The sequence below is a fragment of the Aotus nancymaae genome, unplaced genomic scaffold, assembly GCF_030222135.1.
Source record: "Aotus nancymaae isolate 86718 unplaced genomic scaffold, 86718_ANA_hifiasm-v0.15.2.pri h1tg000021l, whole genome shotgun sequence".
In the NCBI taxonomy this organism is placed as follows: Eukaryota; Metazoa; Chordata; class Mammalia; order Primates; family Aotidae; genus Aotus; species Aotus nancymaae.
In genome coordinates, this window is record NW_026988433.1 from 29,596,255 (window position 1) to 29,622,956 (window position 26,702).

Consider the following 26,702-nt stretch of genomic DNA (forward strand, 5'->3'; position numbering starts at 1 on the left):
CTGCATGCCAAGCAACTCCAAATAAGTGACTTTCAACAAGAAACGTTCATTTCTTATTTATGTTCATGGGCCTGTGGGTTGACTATGGCTGCATTGGGCTCAGCTGGGATGGGCTTCAGGGTATGGGAGGTACATCAAAGTCACATGGAAAAGAGTGTAAACGTTTAATTCTATTTCATCCCAATATATCACCATATTTTCAAAATACTTTGTCTCTCTCTTTCGTCACATGTATCAGAGTTGAAATTTTACATTTATTTGTGTGATTATTTCATTACTACCTGTGGCCTCCTCTGGACTCTTGAGGATAGGAATTATGTTTTGGGCTCACCATTGTTCCCAAAGCACCTGGGACAGTGTTCTGAACAATATTGGGTACTCAGTGAATGAACAGCCATGGGTTGAAAGAATTAACTTCTGATCTACCTAAAAACCATCTCAGGGGTGAAAATGTTTCTTTGTAAGAGTCACTGAAGTGATACTAAATGCCTCGTTTCTAATCTTTCAGAAATCCCGTTGCTACATTCCCATTGTGAGCAGTGCCACCCTGTGGGATAGAAGCACGCCCCATGCAAAGGTGAGTCAGTGGAGTGCTATGTGCAGGGCGGCTCCATAGTGCCATCCTTTTGGGTTCAGTTGCTTTACACATAAGAAGATTTGTTCCTTTGTATTTTTTGACTTTATAACTAGTAAAGGATTTTTTAAATTTAGAAAACCTTGGATCTCTGTTTGAGAGTCACGCTACCTCCTTATTCTTTGCACACATATGTACACTGAGAAAAACCGGTATCATGCATCTGATGTCCAAGCATAGAAATCACAGTGCATTAGGGGTCTTGGCAGTGCCTGTATATGGCCAACATATAGAAACTCGGGCAATAATTTTATCTTACCATCATGCATAGAAATTAACAACTGAGTTCACTAGGCACAAAGTTGACCTGTTAGTAGTGCTCCTCTCCTGTGCCACCTTCTACTAATTGGTTGCTAATGCTCTTTTTCTTGGTGAAAGCCAAAGTGAGTGTTTGTCCCTACAATGTGCATATGCATGGCTGTAAATGACTGCGATGTGAACATGGAGATGGTCACCATGGCTGGCCAGTCCAGTTGTCATGGAGCTGTGGTAGCTTTCCAGACTCAGTCTCACCAGAGCTTTGTTTACAAAAGCAGGATTGGGATGAAAAGAACCATTCAGCCAACACTGAAATTTACATCCTAAGGGCTTTAATCACCTTCATTTCCTTCCTATTTATCATGAAGGGAATTGCAACTTCCTCTAAAAAGGACCACACAGCCCAGCAACACTGATAAAATCACAACATCCCAAGCACATGAGGAGGAGATAGTTTTCTCTTCTATGGATTTCCATTTTCAAAATTTGTGAGCAAGATGGGCTTAAATTACAGCTTGCAGAAAAGTAGCTTATGGTGACTGGAAATACAATTCAAGAGTAGCAATCAAAGATGTAGAAAATAACATTTTAAGATTAATGAAAAAGGCCAATAGTAGAAAAGGTAAAAAATATGACCTAGTTGAAAAACATGACCTGGTTTTCTTACTATTCTTACTTTGCCCTAAGAAGAGGAATATATCTAAGTAAGGCACCTACAATATGCTGTCTCATTAGTTATATGTTCATTTGGGCTTCAAGGATCTGTGCAGCTGAGGGATTCCATGACTCCCAGAATGAACTGTGTTGGAAAGGAAACAGGCCCAGCCAAGTCCCTTTATTGCTACTATTCTACAACTGGTATGTCTAGGCTCTTAGAAGGCAACACTTCATGAAAGGGAACCATAGATTCATTCTCTCATCAAGGAGTAGTGCAGGTGACAGTGAGAGCTGGGATTTAGCTCATACCACAGCAAGATGATGCCTCTGTAGCTCACAGACCAGTGCCTCCTGGGTGCCCACTCCTTTCTTCTGATAGCTTAAGTTAGAACAGGGAAGTGAGTGCTGTCCTATATAGATCAGGGCTTGGCATCAGCTAGATCCTCTTTCAAATTGAGTAATCTCTTCCTCTCTCTTTCTTCTTTCTCTTCCTTTCTGTGTTTTTGGGGCTTTGGAGGAATTATAGAAGTAGGACTGAAAAATTTTAAGATGTATATCTTTAAAATACTTTAATATTATTTGTCCTTGTATATAGTATACACTGTATATTCACTGCCATACACTTTATTATATATTATACATTGTATATTATGCACTGTACATCAGATATTGTATAGCATATATATATTAAACATATATTATGTATTAATACCGTCATGTATATCAGATAACCTGTATTGTGTATGTGTGTGTGTCTTTGTGTGTCTCTGTGTCTGTGTGTATGTATTCCAGTATTATATCTTATATATTGTATTTAATGACCACCTAACAATAGCCAGATACTAAAAGCAACAGTAAAGAAAAAAAAAATCTTTCTTTTTAGGAGATTATCAATAGTGAACAACATAAATAATGGGAAATTATCAGATAAATAAGTCAGGTAATTCAGGTAATTCCAGAAAACTGCTGTGCTATGAAAACTGTAAATTGGTGGTAATGAGGTTGAAGGTCACTTGGGGTGGGAGGAGGGTGCTGCTTTTGTTAGGGTAGTGTGGTCAGGAAAGGTCCTTCTCCTCCCCCCTCCCCCCTCCCCCCTCCCCCCCCTCCTCCTCCTTCTCCTTCTCCTTCTCCTTCTCCTTCTCCTTCTCCTTCTCCTTCTCCTTCTCCTTCTCCTTCTCTTCTTCTTCTTCTTCTTCTTCTTCTTCTTCTTCTTCTTTTTTCTTCTAAGTTTGCTGGATCATGTAGTAATTCCATTTGTTTTCTTTCCAACTTTCATTTTAGGTTCAGGGGGTACATGTGCAGGTTTGTTACATGAATAAATTGCATGTCATAGGGGTTTGGTGTGCAAATTATTTCATCACCCAGGTAATAAGCATAGGACTCCATAGGGAGTTTTTCAGTCTTCACTCTTCTCCTACCCTCCACCCTTAAGTAGGTCTTGGTGTCTATTGTTCTCTTCTTTGTGTCCATGTGTACTCAATGTTTAGCTTCCACTTACAAGTGGGAACATGCACTATTTGGTTTTCTATTCCTGTGTTAATTCACTTAGGATAATGACCTCCAGCTCCATCAATGTTGCTGCAAAAGATGTGATTTTGTTCTTTTTTATAGCTGCATAGTGTTTGGTGTATATGTAACACATTTTCTTTATCCAGTCCACTATTGATGGGCATTTAGGTTGGTTCTTTGTCTTTGCTATAGTGAATAGTGCTGCAATGAATATACATGTGCATGTGAGGGAAGATGATATTTGAATTATGAGAAAGAGGCAACCAGGTAAAGTTCTGGTCGGCAGAAAGTTCATGGAGACAGATTGCTCTAAGCAGGAAGACCAGGCAGCCTGAGGCAGGCTGAACGGAGCATGATTAAGAGCAGGAGAATGTCAATGCAGCTGAAAGTGTAGAGCAAAGGAGTGGTTGGAGGAAGTGGTAGGTATCTGATTACATGGGCCCTGGTGGCCAATGAAAGGAGTTTTGTCTTTTCTTCTGACTCTCAAGTAGAAGCCATAATGAAAGTTCATTTTAAGCCAGATATGGAATCATCTGATTTACATTTAAGAGGTTCAGTGGCTCCTGTATTCAGGATAAATTTTCTGGAAGAAAGAGATTTTGAGTTCCATAGGAAGTATTAGGATATTCCAGTGAGGCAGTGGTAGTTAGGAGTAGGTTCAAATTAGTTGAGTAGCAAAGAAGTGATTTGATTTTAGAAAGATTTGGAGGCAGAGCTGATAGGATATTGTAATGGCTAGGATGTGGGATATAAAGAAAAGAAGAATCAAGAAAGACTTCTAGGTTTGTGGCTCCAAAAACCTGGAGTGGAAGGAGGTGGAAGTAGTGGGGATTTTGAGAATAGATTTTTGGTGGAGATCATCAGTAGTTGTGCTTGGAGAATATTTTGAGTTTGAGGTGCTTAGTACTTCATATCTCATTTGTCAGAACTTAGTCTTGTGGTCAGACTTAGCTGCAAGAGAGGCTGGGAAATATGGTCTATTAACTGGGCACATTGCTGCCTCAAACTTAGGTTTTGTTACAAAGGATGAGGAGAGAATGGACGTTGGGTAGCTGAATAGCATCATCAACCACAGAAATCAATAATAATATTACCCCAAAGACTTTGGAAGTATACATATATATACACATATATATATGTATACTTTGGAAGTATACATATATATGTATATATGTATATATATTTTTTGAGACAGGGTCTTGCTCTGTTGCTTGGTTCAGAGGGTGGTGGCATGATCATGGCTTACTGCAGCCTCGACATCCCAGGATCAGGTGTTCGCCTCAGCCTCCTGAGTAGCAGGGACCACAGGTGCACACCACCATGCTCAGCTAATATTTAAAAATTATTCATAGAGACAGGGTCTCCCCATGTTGCCCAGGCTGGTCTTGAACTGCTGGGCTCAAGCAATCCTCTCGTTTTGGCCACCCAAAGTGTGGTGATTACAGGCATGAGCCACTGTGCCAGGGCTAGAAATAATTTAATTATTACTTCAAAGAAGAAAAATGATGAACAGGAGAAAATACTTAGAATTAAATGATAATATTACTAAAAAAGTGAGATGCAGCTGAAGTGGTTCTTAGGGGTGAATTTATACTTTAAATTTCATGTTAGAGAGAAACAAAGGTTGGGAACTAAAGGACTAGGTATTTAACTTAAGGGCTAGTTATTCAAACTAAGAAATAAATCCAAAGAAAGCAAAAAGAAGGAACCAATAAAGAGAAGAAAACACCAAAATAGAAAACAAAAGTACAATTAGAGATAAATAATAGAGCCGAAAGTTTGTTATAGAAAGGAGTGAATAAAATAGGCAAACCTAATAAGACTGATTAAGGGGGAAAAAGGGAGTACAATATTATGACTGAAAAAGGAAACACAAGTACAGACACTGTGGAGATTTAGAAAATCGAGTCAATACTATTACATTGTGTTAATAAGAAAATCAATGATTTTCTTTTTTCCTTTTTCTTTTTTTTTTTTGAGGCAGAGTCTTGCTCTGTTACCCAGCTGGAGTGCAATGGCATGATCTTGGCTCACTGCAACCTCCGCCTCCTGGGTTCAAGCAATTCTCCTGCCTCAGCCTCCCGAGTAGCTGGGATTACAGGTGCCTGCCACCATACCTGGCTAATTTTTTGTATTTTTTCTTTTGGTAGAGATGAGGTTTCACTATGTTGTCCAGACTGGTCTTGAACATCTGACCTCCTGATTTGACTGCCTTGGCCTCCTAAAATCCTGGGATTATAGGTATGAGCCACTGCACCCAGCCCAAACCAATGATTTTCTACTACTTTACTCTCAAAACATAGCACTTCTGTAACTGGATGTGTGTGAGATTTTTCTCCCATCAGCCAGTTCTTAAAAAACCAGCTGGATATCCTACAATTCAATTCAACTCTAACACTCACCAGAGTTTGCGTAGACCTTCTTACAGGTTAAGGGTACAGTCCCACAGGACTGTGCATGTTAAGGGAATAGTACTACAAGGCTGACCCAACTTCAGGTGCCAATTACAAGTCTCAGATTGTCATCTGTAGTTCTGATCAATGGCTATAAATTAGGGTTCCCACAATCTCCTATTTGGGTTTGGTTATTTGCTAGAATGGCTCACAGAACTCAGGAAAACATTTACTTTTATCTACTGGTTTACTACATAATAAAGGATATGATAAAATATGTAGATAAACAGCCAGATGAAGAGATATGTAGGGCAAGGTATAGAGGAAGGGGTATGGAGCTTCCATGACTGCTCTGAGCACACCATTCTCCCAGAACTTCCATGTGTTCTGCAATCCAGAAACTTCCTGAACCCCATCACTCAGGGATTTTTACGGAGGCTTCATTACACAGGCATGATTGATTATTAACTCAGTCTCCAGTCCCTTTCTCCTTCCTGGAATACAGGGGCATGGGGATCTAAAAGTTCCAAGCTTCCAATCATGGCTTGGTCTTTCTGGTGTCCAGCCCCCATCTAGAAGCCTTCCAAGAGTCTCCTCATTAGGACAAAAGACACTTCTATCACCCAGGAAATTCCAAGGGATTAACTAGAAGCTCTCTGTCAGGAACCAGGGGCAGGGACCTAACATATATTTCTTATTATATGATATCACAGTATCACATATGTCAACAAAATAGAAACACTATTAAGTCAATATTCAGAAACTTCCTTTGTTCCTGTAACAGCATGCCAAGAGGATTTTGTGAGTTTTCTTAAAACTTCAAATGTTAGATAATTCTTACATAAAAAAGAGAAAAACCCACGTAATTCATTTTCTGAGGTTAATAAAACCTCAGATAATGAAACAGGACAAACTACGAATCAATCTAATTTATGATAAATATTAAATGAAGTACTAGCAAAATTAAATCCATCAGTATATACAATAAAATATGTCATAATTATGCAGGGTTCTAGGGATGCATTAATAGTTTAACATCAGAAAATCAATTAATGAAATTATTTGTTAATAGATTAAGGGAGTAAAATAATATAATCATTCAGTTGGACACAGACTTCAACATTAATTCATGGGAGAAAAAATAATTTAGAAAACTAGGAATAAATGGGAACTTTCTTAACCTGATAAAACATCTATAAAAATCTTATAGAAAAAAACATAGGCTGGTGCTATGGCTCACACCTGTAATCCTAGCACTTTGGGAGGTAGAGGCGGGTGGATTGCCTGAGTTTAGTAGTTTGAGAACTGCCTGGGCAACATGGTGAAACCTCATCTCTATTAAAAATACAAAAAATCAGCCGGGTTGGTGTGCACACCTGTAATCCCCGTTACTATGGAGGTGGAGACACGAGAATTGCTTGAACCCAGGAGGTGGAGGTTGCAGTGAGCCAAGATAGCACCATTGCACTCTAGCATGGGTGATAGAGTGAGACTCTGTCACAAACAAACAAACAAAACATAGACTTAATAGCGAGCCTTTAGAAACATTTTCATTAAAATAAAGAAAAACACCAATGGCTACTCTGATTGTGCCTATTAAAAAATGTCCTGGGGGTTCAAAGCAATAAAATATAGGGGAAAATGTATAAGAATTGGGGGGAAAAGATAATATTGATTATCTGCCTGGAAATTCTAAAGTTATCTCCAAATTATTAACATTTACAAATTATTACAACCCAAACTATAAATTACTTTGAAATAAATTTAAAAAAATTATAAGATCTATATGGAGAAAAGTACAAAACATTATTTTAGGATATAAAAGAGGGTGCCCAAATAAATGAAGAGATAGTATGCATATGAATGAGAAGTCCATTGTAGTATTTTTGGTGAAGTTAAAAGTAGACCCATTCTATAAGTTAAATGAAAGATCAATTTATGTTCTTTTAGTTATAAAGAAGAATAAAATATGGGAAGTTCTTTTACCAGATATGAAGACTTTTTTTTAAAGCCATAGTCATTAAACAGCATGCTATTTGCTCAAGGGTAGGCCCATGGAACTGAATAGAATACATAAATCTGATATACAAAGGAAAGGATATTAGATACTGATGGGGAAAGGAAGGACTATTCAATAAATGGGGTGGGGATAACTGGCTATCCCTACATTAAAAAAAAGGTAATATTATATATCTATTCACACTAAATAGAAAAGTAAACTTTAGGCAGGTTTAAGAAAACAGTAACTTTTAGAGAAAAAACAAAATATATTTTGACCTGAGGGGTATAAAAGGGTTTCCTAAGGCATAAAAATCATAATCTTTCAAGATATATTGATAAATTTTACTACATTAAAAATTAAAAAGTTTCATTTGCCAAGCCTTATGACAAAAATAAAAGACACGTTACAAGTTAACAACAAATATTTGGAGAGCAAATACTAATAAGGAATTTATATCTAGAATTTACATAGAATTCCTACCAATTGGTAAGGGAAAGATAGTTAACTGGGTAGAAAAATGAGCAAAGGATATGAATTGACAATTCAACAAGAGGAAACCTGAATATCCAATACAAGTATAAATAAATGTTTTTGCTTACTGGTGTCAAGGGAAATGCAGATAAAAACTGTAATGAAAGATTATTTCATGCTCATAAGATGACACAGATGAAAAAGTCTGATGATTTAAAAAAAGTGTTGACAAAGGTATAGAGAAGTGGAGAATTGCACATAAGCTGCTGCAGAATCACTTTAGAGAGCATTTTTATGATCTAACACAGCTGTGGAATGCACTTTTTAGTTTTATTTTATTTTTGATACAAATATTTGTACATATTTATGTGGTCCGTATGTGATATTCTGTTGCATGCACTGACTGTATAATGATCAAGTCAGGGTTTTTGGGGTGTCCATCACCTTGAGTATTTATCATTTCTATGTGTTGGGATCATTTCAGGTCCTTTCTTCTGGCTATTTTGAAATATATAATATATTGTTGTTGTCGATATTCACCATACTCTGGTATTGAACATTAGAATGTATTCCTTGTATCTAAATGATCTAAATATATGTTTGTACCCATTAACCAACGTTTCTTTATCCCTGCTCCCACCCTTATATGCTTCCCAGCCTCTAGCATTCATCATTCTGGAATGCAAACACATTTGACTCAACAATTTCCACCAAGATATGAAATTAGAGACTGTGTACTCAATGAAGACATATAGAGCAGCAGTCCCCAACCTTTTTGCCATCAGGAATTGGTTTCATGGAAGATATTTTTTTCCATGGACCAGAAGAGGGTTGGGGAAGATGGTTTCTGAATGAAACTGTTCCATCTTAGAAGATCATCAGACATTAGTTAGGTTCTCATGAGGAGTGTGCAACCTAGATCCCTTGAGTGAGCAGTTCTCAATAGGGTTTGAGCTCCTGTGATAATCTAGTGTCACCACTGATCTTACAGGAGGCAGAGATCAGGTGATAATGCTTGCTCCCCAGCCTGCCACTCACCTCCTGTTGTGCCACCTGGTTCCTATTGACCTGGGGGTTGGGAACCTCTGACATAGAGGACTGTTCTCTGATGCATTGATTTGTAATGAAAAATTGAAAAGAACATGTTAATTAACAGGAGAGTAGATAAATACATTGTGGCCTATTTTATACAATGATCTGTTGCAACTAGTTTAAAGGAATAAATTGAAGCTATACAGACCATCAAGAATAAATTTCAACAATCTGATGGTGAACGAAAGTATCAAGTTACAGAATTACTTACATGTTTGGTATGACAGATTCTGTCATTTAGAGGATAAAGTTATACACCTTTGCTTTTCCCTCCTAGTTTAGAACCATTAGAGATGTAGACACACAGATCAGACAGATGGTGGTAAAAATATATTCCAGGTCAAAGTTGGATTGAAGAACTTAGTAATGTTTCTAAAAATATAAACAGATCATATCATTCTTCTGCTCACAAACTTCCAGTGGGCTTCTGTTTTACTCACAATAAAATCCAAAGTCTTTATCATGGCTCCAAGACTCTACATAATCTGGATCCCACTACCCTACTGACTTCCTCACTTATCTTTCACATTCTAGCCCCTCCCTCTGCTCAGTCCTCCAAGCACACTTCCCTCCTAGGTCCTTTGCATTTACTGTTTTGTGTACTTAGAATGCACCTTCTTTCAGGTCCTGAGCCCCACTTGCCTCAGAACTAGTAGACCTGGTCTGAATGTACTCAGAACCAGTACATCTGGGGTTGGCATTCTCCTAAGCAACTCACCAACTAATGCCCAAGGATCTAAAATAATGGTGTCCAAATTTTAATTAAAAATGTCTAGCAATGATAAAAAATTTAGTGCCCACATCTCATATACTTATATTTAGATATATATGTACTACTCCATTCATTAAAATGTTAGAAATTATATTATAACGTATTTATGTTAGTATTAGTTCGTTTCCACACTGCTATAAAGATACTACCTGAGACACTTGTGAGACTGGATAATTTGTAAACAAAAGAGGCTTAATTAACTGACAGTTCTGCATGACTGGGAGGCCTCAGGAAACTTACCATCATGGTGAAAGGCAAAGGAGAAGCAAGTATCTCTTCACAAGGTATCAGGAGAGAAAGAGAGTGCAAGGGAACCTGCCACTTTTAAAACATCAGATCTTGTGAGAACTCCCTCATTATTATGAGAACAGCATGGGGTAAACTGGAATACTGTTTTATAACTATTATGTTATGATGTATGTGGTATAAAATAGTACTTTATATCTCATTTATTCAGTGGGATATGCCACTGAATTTAAACATAAATGAGATCAATTATAAAAGATTATCTTTTCATGTCCAATCATATACTTTCATACTATTTTTAATGAATATGTCAAGAAATTTATGGGAATTGCTCACGCAAGGGATCTAGGTTCCACACCCCATGATCCAGTCACCTCCCACAAGGTCCCTCCCCCATAACAATTAGAGATGAGATTTGGGTGGGAACACAGAGCCAAACCATATCAACTATTAGGTTATAACTATTGTTTATACAATATAGCAATAGTGATAACATAATAGTGTAAACAATCATTATAACCTAATAGTTGGTATATGTGTATTATACATATAGTATATATATTATGTTGTAACTAATGTTTTATATATATATTATGGCATAACTATGTGATACCATAGCAATATATAAACACTATATATTGTATATAATGTTTACATATACACTATATATATTATATAATATATTTATAGTATATGTAGTTATGAATAGTATATATAGTATATATATATTGTTATGACTATGTTATAACTGGAATATTACTTTATAGCATGTTATAATGTATATACTATAAAATAGTACTTTATATCTCATTTATTCAGTGGGATGGCCCATTGAATTTAAACGTGAATAAGATCAATTGTAAATGATTATCCTTTCATGGCCAATCAGATGCTTTCATACTATTTTAAGTTAATATGTCAAGAAATGTTGTACACAAGGGTAATTGTAATAATAATGGGACTAAAGCCATATTTCCACTAGTCTTCTTACTCAATTTCAAATATTGTGGCCAACTTGAAAATTTATTTGAGATCATCATTCTTTTTACTTTGCAATGTGGCAGAGGAAGATATCATATTAGAATAAAGGAAGTGTGTTGGCTCAGTCATTTTCTTCAGTTGATCAACAAATATTTATTCATACCTGCTGCATGCTAGAATGTAAGCTCCATGAGGGCATGGCCTAGTCTGTCTTACTTTTTGTTGTGTCCTTAGCTCCCAGAAGGATGCTGGTACATTGTAGATGTTCATTTGATATTTATCGAATAAACAAATGAATGAGTGAGAACTTTGCAGGTACTGGAGGTACTCTGGTGAGCCTCTGTTCCTGCTTTTCTATTGCTGTATTAGTTTCTGTTCCTGGAATGACCTTGAGTTTTCTCTGGAAGCTTCATCTTAGTACCGTATCTCCCACCTGTCTTCCCTTTGTTCTTAGTGTACAGCCCCACTCTGAATGGAATTTCTCTACCACAATTTGGAGTCAGCTTCAGATATTAGGCCTCTCCTTGGGGAATAGGAATGGAAAGGGGACCTCATCTGTACTTCCCAATGAGCTGCCCACTAAAGCCACCCCTCCACTGCTTGCTTTCTTGCTGTTCTGCAGGAGCCCTTCTTGATTGAATTGTTGGGAAACAATCATTAGTATTTGTGGGAAAAAAATTGCTTTCTGGAAAGAATGCTTTCAATGGTTCCATGTTTCAAACTCATAACTAAATCAGTGATCATATGTTAAACATGTATTTTAAAATTATGTAGTATGCAAACCAAGGTTTGCATGGAGGAGACACAGGAGAGTTGGTCATAAACAAGTTTGTAACCTTGAACTGTGTCTTTTCCACAGCAAGTGTTAAAGTGGACATTTTAAAGAACAAGCCAGAAGGTATCCAGTTCATGGGTGACCTGAGGACTGTAAGAAGTCAAGTAAATGTAGGGCAGGTTAGACAACTTGTGGCCTAGAAAAGAGCATCATTTTCTCAGCAAGTGTGAGTTAGATTTGTACAGAAAGGCATTTTAAGATGTTTTATAAGAGAGTAATTTGAGAAACTGAGTGTCTTCATCTCAGCATGACATGGCACTGAACTCATTCTCAGTCTCTTCTCTGATTTTAGCAGGGATTAACTCCTGCTGTAACTGAGATGGTCTGGAGACACCTTTTGTATTCAACTAAGTGCTTCTTTGGGCATTTAAGTATGAGCATGGGAAGATTTTAGAAATGTTTTTTTCTCATATCCAGTATGAACATCTGAAAGAAATGTGTCCATTTACTTTGGCAAAACTAATAATTTGGCCTAGATGATGGGTCACAATTCAATGTCCTATGGAAATGATACGAGGAGCATATTGGCATACCTGGGGAAGGTTCCTCTAGGGATTCCTCTGATCTCCAGGAATTTGCTCTGCCTAGAGTCAGAGCATAAAACTAGAAAGAGTTGCTTTTTAGAGGTGGAATCATAGGCACAGAGTTATTAATAAACATCATAGGTTTTCATTTCTAACAGATGTGTGCTGTTGTCTGGGTTAAATTAATAAGTACTAGGTGTTTCATTCATTCAATAAATTGCATTAAGTGCAATATATACTAGGCATTATTTTAGGCATATAGCAGTGAACAAAAAACCCTGACCTCGTGGAGTTTTCATTCCAGTGTGGGAATCAGACAATAAACAGATGGTCCAGATAGTGGTAAGTACTATAGAGAAAAGCAGGATAAGGGAATGGAAGCATGTGTCAATCTTGATCTTTGTCATATAAGCATCTTATTTGCAAGCAACAGAAGCTAGTATAGTTCTGATGTTTCCTTCAAATTTCATGTTGAGATATAATCCCCAATGTTGGAGGTGGGGGGGGGGCACTGATGGGAGGTGTTTGGGTTATGGTGGGGAATCCCTCATGGCTTGGTGCTATTCTTGTGATGGTGCATTCTTGCAAGATCTGGTTGTTGTAAAATGTGGCACCTCCCCACCCCTACTCTTTCTCCCTTTTGTTTCTGCTTGCGCCATGTGAGATGCTTACTCCCTCTTTCCCTTCCATCATGACTGTAAGCTCAGAAGCCCTCACCAGAAGCTGAGCAGATGCTGGGGTCATGCATTCTGTAGAGCCTGCAGACCTCCATGAGCCAACTGAACCTCATTTCTTCTAAATTACCCAGTCTCAGGTACTTCTTTATAGCAATGCAAGAATGGACTAACACAGAAACTGATTCTGGTTGATTGACCAAAAAAGGAATTAAATAAAAATAGCATTGGGTGCTTTACAAGATCATCAGGAGGAGTAGGCAAGAAGAGCCAAGGATGAACTTCCAGGAACAGTGTCCAAAAGGACACTGCACAATTGATCTGATGCCTGATAGCACCACTGAGAATGAGATACCACAGCTTGTACTGCTGCCACTTCTGTGACAGGGACTTGAATTTGCAGTTTCTGCTATTGCACAGCCGGTAGAAAGAGAATGAGAAAGAGAATTTCCTGCCCTTTCCTCATGTATTACTAGTTCATGAGTCTGGTTGCTAACGCAAGTGCCTGGACATCGACAGTGCTACTTCACAGATTTATTTCAAGATTAAGTGAGTTAGAGCTAATAAATCCAGCAAAGTTGCAGAAAAGTTGACATACAAAAATCAGTTGTATGTCTATGCACTAACGATAAATAAACTGAAAAGGAAATTAAGAAAACAATTTTATTTAAAATAGCATCAAAAATAATAAAATACTTAGGAATGAATTTAACCAAGGAAGCAAAAGATTTGTATGTTGAAAACTGTAAAACACCTGAAAGACAATAAAGATGACCGAAATAAATGGAAAGGCGTTCCATGTTCATGGATTAGAAGACTTAACATTAATATGATAATACTACCCAAAGTGATCTATGAATTCCATGTGATCCCTATAAAAATTCTAGTGGAGTTTTAAAATTTAAATTATTTAGAAATAGAAAAAGGTATCCTAAAATCCATGTGGAAACTCAGAAGATTCCCAAATAGTCAAAACAATCTTGAAAAATAACCAATTTGAAGGGTTCATACTCCTGATTTTAAAACTTACTACAAAATGACACCACAAAAAACAGTGTGGTACTGGCATACAGATAGGCATATAGACTGATGGAATTGAATAGAGCTCCAAGAAATAAACTCTTACATGTATGATCAACTGATTTTCAACAAAAGTGCCAAGATCATTCAATAGAGCAAGGCATTTTTTTCAACAAATTGTTGTAGCAAAACTAGATATTCACATGTAGAAGAATGAAATTGAGCGCACACCTTACACCATATTTAAAAATTAACTCAAAATGGATCAAAGACTGACATGTAAAAGCTAAAGCTATAAAACTCAGAAGAAAACATAAAGCAAAATCTCCAGAACCTTAGATGTGGTAATGGTTTCTTAAATATGACACAAAAGCATAGATAACAAAAGAAAAATTAGATAAATTGAACCTTGTCAAAATTAAATTTTTTTGTGCATCAAAGGCCCCTATCAAAAGGGTGATTAGACAACCCACAGAAATGGGAGAAAATAGTTGCAAATCATATACATATATATACACACACACACACATGCACAAGCTGGAGATAATGGGATCAGAGCAAGAAGTGTATTGAAAAGGCCAGGTCAGTTCCAGAGTAGAGGTTGGAATTGCCAGAGAGCTCTTATCTATATTCCACGTCACCTACAAATATGATGCTGAGGCTGCTGGTACCTGCTTTCAGGTGGCTATTGCTTGAGTGAGTGACAAATACGAACAGAATAATTGGTTGAGGATAGTGATTATGCATAGACCCTAGGGTCAGACACCCTGAGTTCAAATCCTGGCTTTGCCAATTTGTGTCCTGGGATTTTGTGAGAAGTGTCTTATCTTTCTGCAACTCGGGTTCCTCATTTGCAAACTTGGTAATAATAGCACCAACCCCATAAGGTTGTTGTGGGAATTAAATGAGTTAGATGTAAAATGCCTAGAACCATGCTGCCAGGCATACTAGCTGTTATTATTATATCTTTTGACCAATGTTGTTTATATTTGTGTCTCTTTTTCATGAAGCTGAGGCTTTTTGGTCACATTGATCAGCATGCTGTAGTCTTTCTGGTTTGGGAAGTAGGTGAATGATTTCTTTGAGATTCTGTTTAATCCATCAGAAAAAGTTGATTTTAAGCAAAATGTGAGGTAGCTTCCATGGCAAGCTTAGCCTTTGTCTCAAGTTACCATTCTCCTTTAAAGTATGAAAAAAATCAAAACTAAACTTGGGTCAAATTTCAAAGTAAAACTTTTATTTTTAAGATTTAAATCTAGGCAAGTGAAATTTAGAACTGTGGTAAACAAGAGTGGATCGTTCTCAGAAAAATAAGGTGAGATTCTCCAGTAATGAAGATGATATCATTATAATTTATTACAATTTAAAACTTTGTTGAGTATTAAATGGATGTATTTATGAATCCTCTGAGAAGCTTTCATATGCTACTAATGGGTTACCTTTAACACAAGAATAAGTCCATCTCAAGGAAGACCATATCTGGATTCATTACTCATCGTAAGTATAATTATTGTTTAACAATATTATGAAGGGCTGGTGATGAGACGCAGGTGTTTAAACATGCAGTGCCAATAGATTTGACATGGTATTCAGTTCCAGCCTATACATTTTTAAAGATTTCTATTCACCAAGGGGACAATAAAACTCCACACAATGGTAAGTATGTTTGCTAAAAACATAGTGACTGGTTAATTTTTAGTCTTTAGGTTTTAACATGAGGTATTTCTTTTTCAGTAATAGTGTTTCTTACTAGTCTATACACTATATTTTAGGGTAAAAAATGAAACATGGATATATCCATCAAGTCCACCAATCTGGGGGTTTCAAACCATCTCTGGGTTTTGGAACAAGCTGTATGCAGTTCAGTTTCAGACTGTGAAAATAAAATACAAAGCAGAGGCTTTCACAAGCATTTTTACCTGAAATTTTTGGTGCTTAGGAAAGATGTACTGCAACCCTCCAGCTTCCCAGATGAGAAGACTGAGGCTACAGAAGACCATGATTTGCTCAAGAAAATATGGCTGGTGGTCCAGACTTTAATTTAGACACAAACCTGGGTCTCCTAATTTTTATGTCTGAACTCTTCCCAGTGTGTTACCTTGTCTCCTATTAACCCTGTGGCTCTAATCGAATTCTTGATTCACTATATCTAGTCAATAGACTTCTTGGAGTAGCTATTGTGTGCTAGGTTCTGTGCATGTTCTAGCTCTGGGATCACTGTGTAATTCCTGAACTTGACTGGATGTAACTATTCTGCTCTTTAGTCTCTGACTGGTTCATGCTTTCTTTGATGTATGCATGTTAATGTTTTAAAGTTTAGTGTCGTGTCTTGAGTGGTTAGCTCTTAGTAAGGTGTGGGAGGAACCATCATTTACTTAATACTGCTGTGTATTTTACATGTGTTACCTTCATAAAAAGATTATGAAGCTAGTACTTCACCCTAGACAAAGATAAGCTAAATCACTTGATAAGGTTAACTATCTTTTAAGTGACAGTGTGGTAGGTTGGCTCACCCCCAGCTTAATATAGTGCCTGATATACAAACCACTTGAATTTTGTTGAATAAATGCTGGGCTTTAAACTCAGGTCTAGGTGGCTCCAGTGTTCTTTTCACTATATTTAGTTGCCTTTTTGTTTCTCCTAGGGTCAGTAACACATAGTTTTTTTTCTTTTTTTCTTTTTTTTTGAGATGGAGTTTCGCTCTTGTTACCTAGGCTGGAGTGCAATGGCGCGATCTCGGCTCACTGCAACCTCTGCCTCCTGGGTTCAGGCAATTCTCCTGCCTCAGCCTCCTGAGTAGCTGGGATTACAGGCATGCACCACCGTGCCCAGCTAATTTTTTGTATTTTTTTTTTTTTTTTTTAGTAGAGACAGGGTTTCACCATGTTGACCAGGATGGTCTCGATCTCTTGACCTCGTGATCCACCTGCCTTGGCCTCCCAAAGTGCTGGGATTACAGGCATGAGCCACTGCGCCCGGTCCCTAGTTTTTCTTTTTTTAATGTCACTTAGCATGTAAACAGTCGTTTAATAAATACCTTTTGCTTATGATGCCATAAAGATTCCTCAGTGGGTACATAGCTACTATGTACCCACTTAATCTTGTTTTAAGAACAAGAGATTATGTACCTGTAAAATTCATTTTTGAAGTTGTCATTGGAAGATCAAGACAAATAACAACACTTCGAATAGTGCTGTAAATACCATTCAAAGCATGGAGTCATGAAAATCTACCTCCTACATCCCTGTAACCACTGCAGTGGGTTTGAGACAGCTCTTTCTGCCTTGTGGATCTCAAACACTTCGTTGATTTTCCTTGTCCATGATATGATCACAGCACCCAGGCGCTGCTTATTTAAATGGTTTACATGGATGAGTTATTTTAGCCCAATCATGATAGCTTACATTGCTCTGGACTAGGCACCTCATTGATATTATATCATTTTAGTCCTTTCAACAGTTTTTCAAAATGCTTTATTATTTTATAGGCAAGAAAAGTTGAATTCAGGAGTGGTTAAGTAGAGGCAAACTTCCATAATGCAGGCTGAACTGCTATGTCATTTATGTTGGCTCTGGTTTATTGTCACACTCCCAGTTATTTGCTCATTTATTCATTGATTTTCAAAAACATGTATTAGTTGTTATTATATGATGCTGAGCCAGAGAAACACAAATCAATGTTTGCCAAGAGTGCATTTGTACTCTCTCACATGTAAAGAGATACATATACAAGATTTATTCATTGAAGCATTTTTTCTGTGATAGTAATAGGCCAGAAGCAACCTATATATTTAACAGCTGGGGATTGGTTCAATGCATTCTTAATTTTATAGAATACTACGTTCTTTTAAAAAGAATGAGCCAAGGAGTGATAGCTCACGCCTGTAATCTCAGCACTTTGGGAGGCCAAGACAGGTGGATCACCTGAGGTCAGGAGTTTGAGACCAGCCTGACCAACATGATGAAACTCCATCTCTACTAAAAATACAAAAAAAAATTATCTGGGCATGGTGGTAGGCACCTGTAATCTCAGCTACTTGGGTGGCTGAGACAAGAGAATTTCAGTGAGCCGAGATTGCACCACTGCACTCCAGCCTCAGCAACAGAGCGAGACTCCATCTCAAAAAAAAAAAAAAAAAAAAAAGATAAAAAGATAAAAAGAAAGAAAGAAAGAATGAATCAGAACACTATATCTTGAGGAGCAAATTTATAAATACAAGAAACATGGCATAGGCAGTAAGTATCATATTGTGACAAAGACAATATACATACAAGTACGTATTCCTTATTTTGACCTCTCCTGAACTTGACTGGTCTTTGAAGAGCAAAGTGACTTTGCTGCTTGGGCCAGCCATGTCAGGTTGGTTTGTTGGGTTAATCCAGTAACCGGGTATAGAGAAGAACTGAAACAACTCCAGAAAGGCTAGTGATTTTATAGTGAACTGAAGTGACCTAGGAAAGAGATAAATATATAGGAAAGGCAGGAGGAAAGAGGGGAAAGACTAGAACTAGAATGGATTGAATTTTGAAGAGACAGATTTTTGGGATGGAAGAGAAAGAGAGGTGGGAAGAGGCGGGGGAAAGAGTAATTGTCCTTTGGCAAGTTCCGTCACCTGCTTTCAGCTATAATTTCTGCACCTGTGAAATAGGCACTGTGCTCTTTATTTCTTGGTATTGTAGCAAGTGTTTGGTGAGTTGATTTAAACATCTATCTCACTGACATGAAGGTTTAGGTCTATTTCTATTATATTTGCTCTTCTTCTTTAGTATATCTCATCAGGGTCAAAGCAAAAGCATATGGGTTAAGGCCGGGGATTTGGGGCAGGAAATACACTGCTCATCTGCTTCTTTTTTTTAAGCTTTACGTCTGCTACTGACTTGACTCTTTGGTCCTCTGCTACTACTGACTTAGCAACTTTATAAACATAATCTCCATGAATCCCCAAAGTCATAATAATCCAACATGGTTCTACAATGCTGAAGTGGATATTTTGTTACTAAAATATAAAAACAATCGAAAGTAGATGAAATCAGCCACATAAATGATGAAGCACAATTTTCTGTTCTAGTCATTTGGCCAAAGTAGAAAAAGAATTACTAATTTTTCATAAGGATTGAAAATAGAAACAAAGAAAAGCCATGATTCCATCTTTTACTTTGCTAGTACAATAACCAATGGATCGGTGGCACCTGCTACTCAGAGTTCTCAATTGTCTATGTTTAGCAGTGATTCTGCCAGGCTACTCTAAATTCTCTATGAATATTGTCATTTAATTGTCACAACCATCCAATCAAGTAGAGACTATTACTATCTTCACTGTACAGATGAGGAGACTGAGGCAGGGAAAGATAAAGCAGTTTGCCCAAGTGCCAGATCCAGGGATCCAATCTGGGCAGTCTAGCTCCAGCATCGGTGCTTTGGTTCACTGCATACATTGCTTCTCTGTGCTGATGAGCACACCTATTTATTATTGTTGTTGCTGTTGTCATCATCAGCAATGTTTTTTCCTTTCTTTCCCTTCCCTCGAATAAACCTCAGCTGCAAGTAAGAGCTCAAAAGAAGAGTTGGGAAAGGTGGGGAGTGTGCTAAGAGCTTTGCCTGGGACACCTTCACCTTCCACTTTCACCCTTTGGCAACTGCATTGTCCTGTCAATGTGCTCAGCTTTACAGAGCATTCCATACTTCTCAAAGGTGTTTTGGATTCTCCATGCTGTCTCAAGAACCGTGAGAAGTAGGCAGGGAAGGAAATATTGTTCCCTATTGTCTAGTGTTCAACAGAGAGTTTAGCGATTTGCTCAAGTTTGGGGAGTTGATAGTGCCTGAGCCAGCAGTGTAACTCCTCTGACAAGTCCTAATACATTTCCTATGGCTTCAGGATGGTGTCTGAGTGAATATTGCTGTAATAAAAGCAGCCTGAGTACATATCACACAGAATAAGTTCTGAGAACCCACAGGGAAAAAATTATTTGTACTAGGGGTTAGAAGTTTGAGAGATAGAACCAACTCAAATTACAAGAATGAATAAAATCAGGTATGTATATACAATTTGGAGTAATGGGAGCCAGATGGACAAGTTATTTAACCTCTCTGTCACTCATTTTCCACATCTGTAGGATGGGAATAATAAAGTACTGATTTCCTAAGGTTATTGTGAGGATATGATGAGTTAAAAATGTCTAAAGTGTTTAGAACAATGCCCAGTCTGTAGCAGGTACCCAATAAAATGTTAGCTGCTGTTAGTATGTAATAAACAAGAAAATAAAATGTATCTTTAAATAAAAAAAAAACCTAAGGACAATAATATTATTTTTCTCTTTCAAAAGCAGTTGCTTCTTAATGGTTTGGAGAATCTCAGCCAGCTTACCTTGCAAATTTTACAACTCGATTTTACTTATTCTCATAATTAGATTTGGTTTTATACACCAAAGTTCTAACTTCTCATTTAAATAATTTCCCCACTCTGTGTTTCCAGCATTTATTCTTTATGATACATACTCACATTACTTGTATTTAGCAATGCGCACTCTGACACCATCCTGCTTTTGCCAAGAAGTGCTTTTCAAATTTCAGATTTTTCCTGTAGCATAAGATTGAGAAATAAGAGTTTTTTTTTTTTTTTTTAAATCTCACTACAGAAGCTTAACATCTGTTTATGCAATGACTTCAATAGATAACTTCGAGTCCCTTTGGTAAATTTTGTATGAAAGTTCTGGCTGGTCTACTTCTTATTTGTTAGAAATAACTTTCACTGGAGGAAATCAGGCCAAAAACCTTGCCTGCATATTTAACTTCTTGTCCTTTAAAAAATTATACTTAGATTTTAGAGGTTCAACTTTGCTAGATAATGAAATTATCATGGTGGAACAAGCCATAGAAATAATAAATACAGTAATTCTTCTTTGCCTATTGTGTGCTTTTGCTATTCATAAATTTTAGGGCCTTAGATATTAGATACACTTACGTAAGGCCTCACTAACGGTAATTATCTTTTGACCAAAGAAAAAGCCCAAACGAATGCTAAGCTGCATTATCGCTTGGCTTCTGACATGAGCTGATAATCAGATTTTCTTGCTTAAATCCATGGTGCTCGAACAATGCTACCCACTGTCTGTGCTTCCCGATATTACCCTTAATTAGAAAGAACAGAAACACAAATCTGAATTATTTCAAAATCTGGTTTCCATGGTCAGTGGTTTGAAGGGCTTAACTTTATTATAAATAAACCTGGCTTTATTGGCTAATGAAATCTGAAATGCGAAGCCTGGGATGGAAGGGAGGGTAATACTCTGATGTTTACACATCCAAATATCCAGTGTGGGCAAAGTGTATTATAATAAATCATGGGATAATTGAATTATGATTCCTTTGTCCAAGCATGATCCAAACCCCATCACTACAGAGAACCTGGAAGGAACTTGAATTTATGTTTTCCGGAGAAGCAACATCTTTAGGTCTGATAGTGTATCTATCAATAGCTGTCAAGGAGATGTTGATCTATTTTATATTTTCTCCCACATTAGTATTTTTTTCCTTTGACACCTTAGGGCACATAGTTAGAAGTGTGTGATGGTCTGGCCCTGGACCCATATGCATCTTCAATGTATTATTCTCAAATATTCACACTGGGCTCTTTTTACAGCATAGAATAATGTGTGGGCTGGTGTCTGAGGGAGGCAGATAATGAGATGGGACATCAGTTGTATTTTTATTTATGGTCTTGTAAAAAGAAAGCTAACAATAGACGAGGATGCCTGGTCCCATTTGGATGGATAATTAATAACTAAGTAGAGATAGTAACTTTGTGCTTCCCTTGGAAAACAACTTCAGAAAGCTAATTTCTAGAACTGTGATCACATGTAAAACCTCAGATGATATTGAGCATTGTGATATTTGTCTATATTTATATTTATATATCTGTGTATCTCCTGCTTCTCTGTGGGTGGGGACCTAAGTGTCTATGTGTGTGTCTGTAAACTGTAGCACCTTTTTTATTTACTGTTTAACTTTTTTTAAGACTGCATCTTTTCTTCATTTGCAAGTATTGTCTTTTCTCTTTCAATTTTCATTGATATTTTCTTTCTATTCATTTGCTTTCCACTTCTGTGCTAGGCACTTTGTGGTTGCTTTTCCACTTAAACATTCATAGCAACAATTGTTACTCTTAAATCTCATTTTCCAGATCAAGCTATTGAAGCTTAAGGAGATCAAGTAATTTTCCTGGGGTCACATAGCCAGTAAATGGTAGAGGCAGAATTCCAACTCAGGTATGAATTCCAAGTCCCATAAACTAGAGCATATGTTATACTGCTCTGCTGAGTTGTGTGTTAGCTTCTTTTAGACTCTTCCCTTTGTCTTTATCACAATTCTGTTTCATTGGATGAGGTAGAATCCCCTCTCTCTCCAGTGACCAGAGATCAGGCTTAATGTGTCTCTGGCCCAGGTACCTGCAACTTAAGTGATTCCTTATGGGGTCCAGGATTTGCGTTGGATGGGGGTAGGGAGGTAAGAAGCATGGCCTTTACTACTTTAAGAGAGAATAATCAGAGAGACAAGTTGGTGCCTATGGTGATCCTGGTTAAAAGGATGAGGATGATGCCTTTTGAAGAAGCTGGATGGAACTCAAGGACCACAAGACGGATAGTCACAAGAAAAAAAAATACTGTCCAAACCTAGACAGTGTAGATGAGTAAGCAGTGAGGGTATCTGGTCGAACATGGTAGAGTGGCCATACTTATTTATATCCCTTTCGCTAATGCCACATGATTTTGAAAGACTGAAAAGCCCTGCTTTAAAACAAATTGCTTTCACCCACAAGGATAAAGGCAAAGGGAGAAGGCTATACTAGGTGAGCAATTTCAGCAATTTTTGGAAAGCTGTGAAGTTGGTTAAAAAGGGATAACTCAGTTAACAGAATGAGGTGACTCCCAACTTCAGTCTACACAGAGCCCTGATGAGGAGAAGTGAGTCTATTCATGCTATCCCCCCAAAAATCCTGGATCCTGAAGGTTCTCCAGATCTTCTAAATCAGGGAGTGCACACAGGGCTTAGAACAGGGGCCTGGTGAGGGACTAGGTGAAGAGTCCTATTTCCTCTAGGCTCACCCTGCAGAGTCTGGACAAAGATTTATTCTCTGGCAAAATTAGGCTAGAAGGACTTTCAACTCAGGGATAAGGTGGGGGCTCCAAGTAGGGGTTTCTTGAAGTTTTATACAATGGCCTGCGGGACACTCAGGCCCTTTCTTCCTGCTCTCTTCCCAGAATGCTACCAGTCTGGTACATACATTCTCCAGCTGGTGCTTAGAGGACATACCAGAGGAAAGTCTTTCCCATTCTGACAGTGAGGAACCTGTCATTGAGAAGATAGGCTGGCTGTCCCCTCGTGCTTCAGGGAGCCCACTGGTCATAAGCCCTGCTCGAGTGAATCCAGAGCTGCAGTCAGCCTTTTAGTGCTTTACTGTTAAGTATGAATGGCAGTCAAGGCTCTCCAGGATCCTTGACGAAACCTTTTAACATGAGATAAATGAAAACAAGCAGAAGAGAGAAGCTCAGAGGACACTGAAACAACACAGGGAACCAAATGATATGAACACAAATCTAACACTACTAAGGCAAGCTCAGACCCGAAGATCAAAATACTCAGAAATAAGAGAAGAGTGAACATCCATTAAATAAGAACAGGATGCTATATTTTAAAAAGTGACAACCAGAAGAAATAGACAGGAATTAAATGTGTGAAAACCAAGATTTTTAAAAAGAGCAGCCAGCATAAGTGTAAAAAGATAAGTTAAAGGAAGCCCCTTAGAGAGTAGAAAGAAAAAACTTTAAAAATGGAAAGAGGAGAGAGAAAGAGAGAGAGGGAGAGAGAGAACAAGAACACAGAGGGGAGAAAATTATTCCTAAAAAAGAAAAAATAGTTAAAGAATTGCAAGACAGGAATTTCCAGATTGATGCCGCTTACTCAAGTGCCGAATATAATGAAAGAAAATCCACACTAAGACACTTTGTTTTCAAATAATTTTGATAGCAACAAAGAAATAATAAAAGTTTTCAGAGATGTAAGAACAAAGAATACAAATAAAACAAATATCTCCCAGTTAGATCACAGACAAAGCAACATAATGGTATCAGACTTCCTCAGCTTTTGATGCTAAAAGACAGGGAAATTTTCTTTTGTTTAATTATTATTTTACTTTAAGTTCTGGGATACATATGCAGAATGTGCAGGTTTGTTACATAGGTACACATGTGTCATGGTGGTTTGCTGCACCTATCAACCCATCATCTAGGTTTTAAGCCCCGTATGCATTAGGTATTTGTCTTAATGCTCTCCCTCCCCTTGCTCCCTACTCCCCGACAGGCCCTGGTGTGTGATGTTCCCCTCCCTCTGTCCATGTGTTCTCATTGTTCAACTCCCACTTATGAGTGAGAATATGCGGTGTTTGATTTTCCGTTCCTATGTTAGTTTGCTGAGAATGATGGCTCTAGCTTCATCCATGTCCCTGCAAAGGACATTTTTTATGGCTGCATATTATTCCATGGTGTAGATGTGCCACATTTTCTTTATCTGGTCTATCACTGATGGGCATTTGGGTTGATTCCAAGTCTTTGCTCTTGTAAATAGTGCTGCAATAAACATGTGCATGTAAGACAGGGAAATTTTCAAAAATGTATGTGCACTTATGCAAACAATCTTCTGTCTAACTCGAGGCAATATATGGCCAATTGAAGACACTCAGTAGATGGTAGATACTATTTACTTTCAAAGCGGCAAAGTTTTGGTCTCATATTTTAAACTTTGGTAGGAAGTGATCTTGCAGGACAAGAGAAGGGCTACCTCCAAATGTCATGAGTGACAAATACAGAATTTATTCACCTGGCTGACAGCCTTTGACCCTGTCCATTTGACTATGAGAATGTAAGGCTTAGCCTGAAAAATTATATAGATACAGTTAGGGCATCTACATAATTTGTGGAGCTCAGTATAAAATGAAAGCAGGAGAAAGGGCAGTTAGTAATACTAAAATATAAACCTTTTTCCTTTATAACTATGTTATTATAAAAGGTACTAGGGGTAATAGCAATACATGAATGACAATCTGAACCTACAACCTGAAAAATTAATATTTTGGTGTTATAATTGTACATGATGCAATAAATAATAATACATTGCTATATGATATCTTAATTGATCATAAGCCATTTTTGGGGGATTGCTTTCTGCACATTCCTTCACTAGGTCAATATAAGTTATACTTTTAGAAATTTCATCTTTAAGATTGCAAATAATTTTTGATAATTATTAATTTGAGAAGAATCTTTCTACTGATACAACTGTCCCTAAAACTGTTGAGTATTTAATAGACTCCAACAACATTGGTATACATTTCTGATAAATTATTCTGAAATGTAAATTTTACTACATCTAGAACTGATGAGTCTTACAGAACACTTTTTCTAAAAAGATTTAGCTTTTCATTTAAATCAGTTTTGTGTAACTCTGAATTTAAATTTAAATTTATAAAATGTCATTTTTATGTTTCTTCTGACATTTCCTGTAATTTTCAAGTCTTACAAGAAACGGAAAGTGGCTTTATGATTTATATGTAATTTAAAGCAATTCCATGGAGGTCTTGTTAATCCAGTGCAAATGGAGAGTTACTTCAGCTTATTAATTACATTGGCAACAATAAAATACTTCATTTTAGTTGTAAGGGTTGTAAGTTGTAGCAAATATCATCTCTTTCATTTTTGGAATACGTAAATTACCTAGAATTTTTTGGCTTCACTGTTTGTTTGGAGATTGATGCCAACTAAGACAAAGTGAGCATTGTCCTTATCAGAACTGGCCAGTTTTATCTAGGGCAAGCTTGTCCAACCTGCTTGCTCTGGGTTGAACAAGAGCAACCAAGAGCAAGCTATACATAGCCCAGGAAACAGCGTGGGCCACATGCAGCCCAGGACAGCCTTGAATGTGGCACAACACAAATTCGTAAACTTTCTTAAAACATTAGAAGATTTTTTTTTTTTTTTTAGCTCATCGGCTATCGTGTATGTTGGTGTATTTTATGTGTAGCCCAACATTGGATACCCCTGATCTAGAGTGGAATAAATTTCCATAAATACAGGCTGCATTTTGAACCCTCATCTCACAAATTCAGGTATCTTGACACCAAGCAGAACAGGCAAGAAGGTATAGCTTACCAGCTCAAACTGGCTTACCAGAAAAGTAATTCAAAGCCAAGAGACGCTTGCCTCATGCTGGTGAAATAGCTGCAGCAGCCACAGACTCTGCCATCTCTCACAATCAAACCTTAAACCTGGAAATCTCAACAAAGTCCCATTATGCCTTCCTGGTTCTGAATTCCAATCCATGCAGCCAATAGAATGTGATGTGCTTAAATCTGGGCATTTATTTTTTCCAAACTCTATGGATCAAGAACTGGGGAAGAGTAAATCCCCAAATACTTGTTCATGAAAGTAGAATAAAAGTATGTAGGGAAATGAAAAGTGACAAAAGTGGTGGGGGTAATAGAGGTTGCAGCATTCCCTTTGAATTAGAATTCAGCTTAGTGTAACAGAGTGGTTAAAGGGTTACACACAGATCATTTGTCTCCAGACCCAGTTTACCATCTGCA

At 37.4% G+C, this 26,702-nt stretch overlaps 1 protein-coding gene across 1 annotated transcript in view; it reads left to right on the forward strand.

Moving 5' to 3' along the window:
- CUNH12orf42 (chromosome unknown C12orf42 homolog) overlaps window positions 1–26,702 on the forward strand; it is a 159,230-nt gene that overhangs the window by 63,199 nt on the left and 69,329 nt on the right. The window contains 1 exon segment of the mRNA XM_064379912.1: window positions 509–575. Within this exon segment, the coding sequence (XP_064235982.1) occupies window positions 509–575 (67 nt within the window).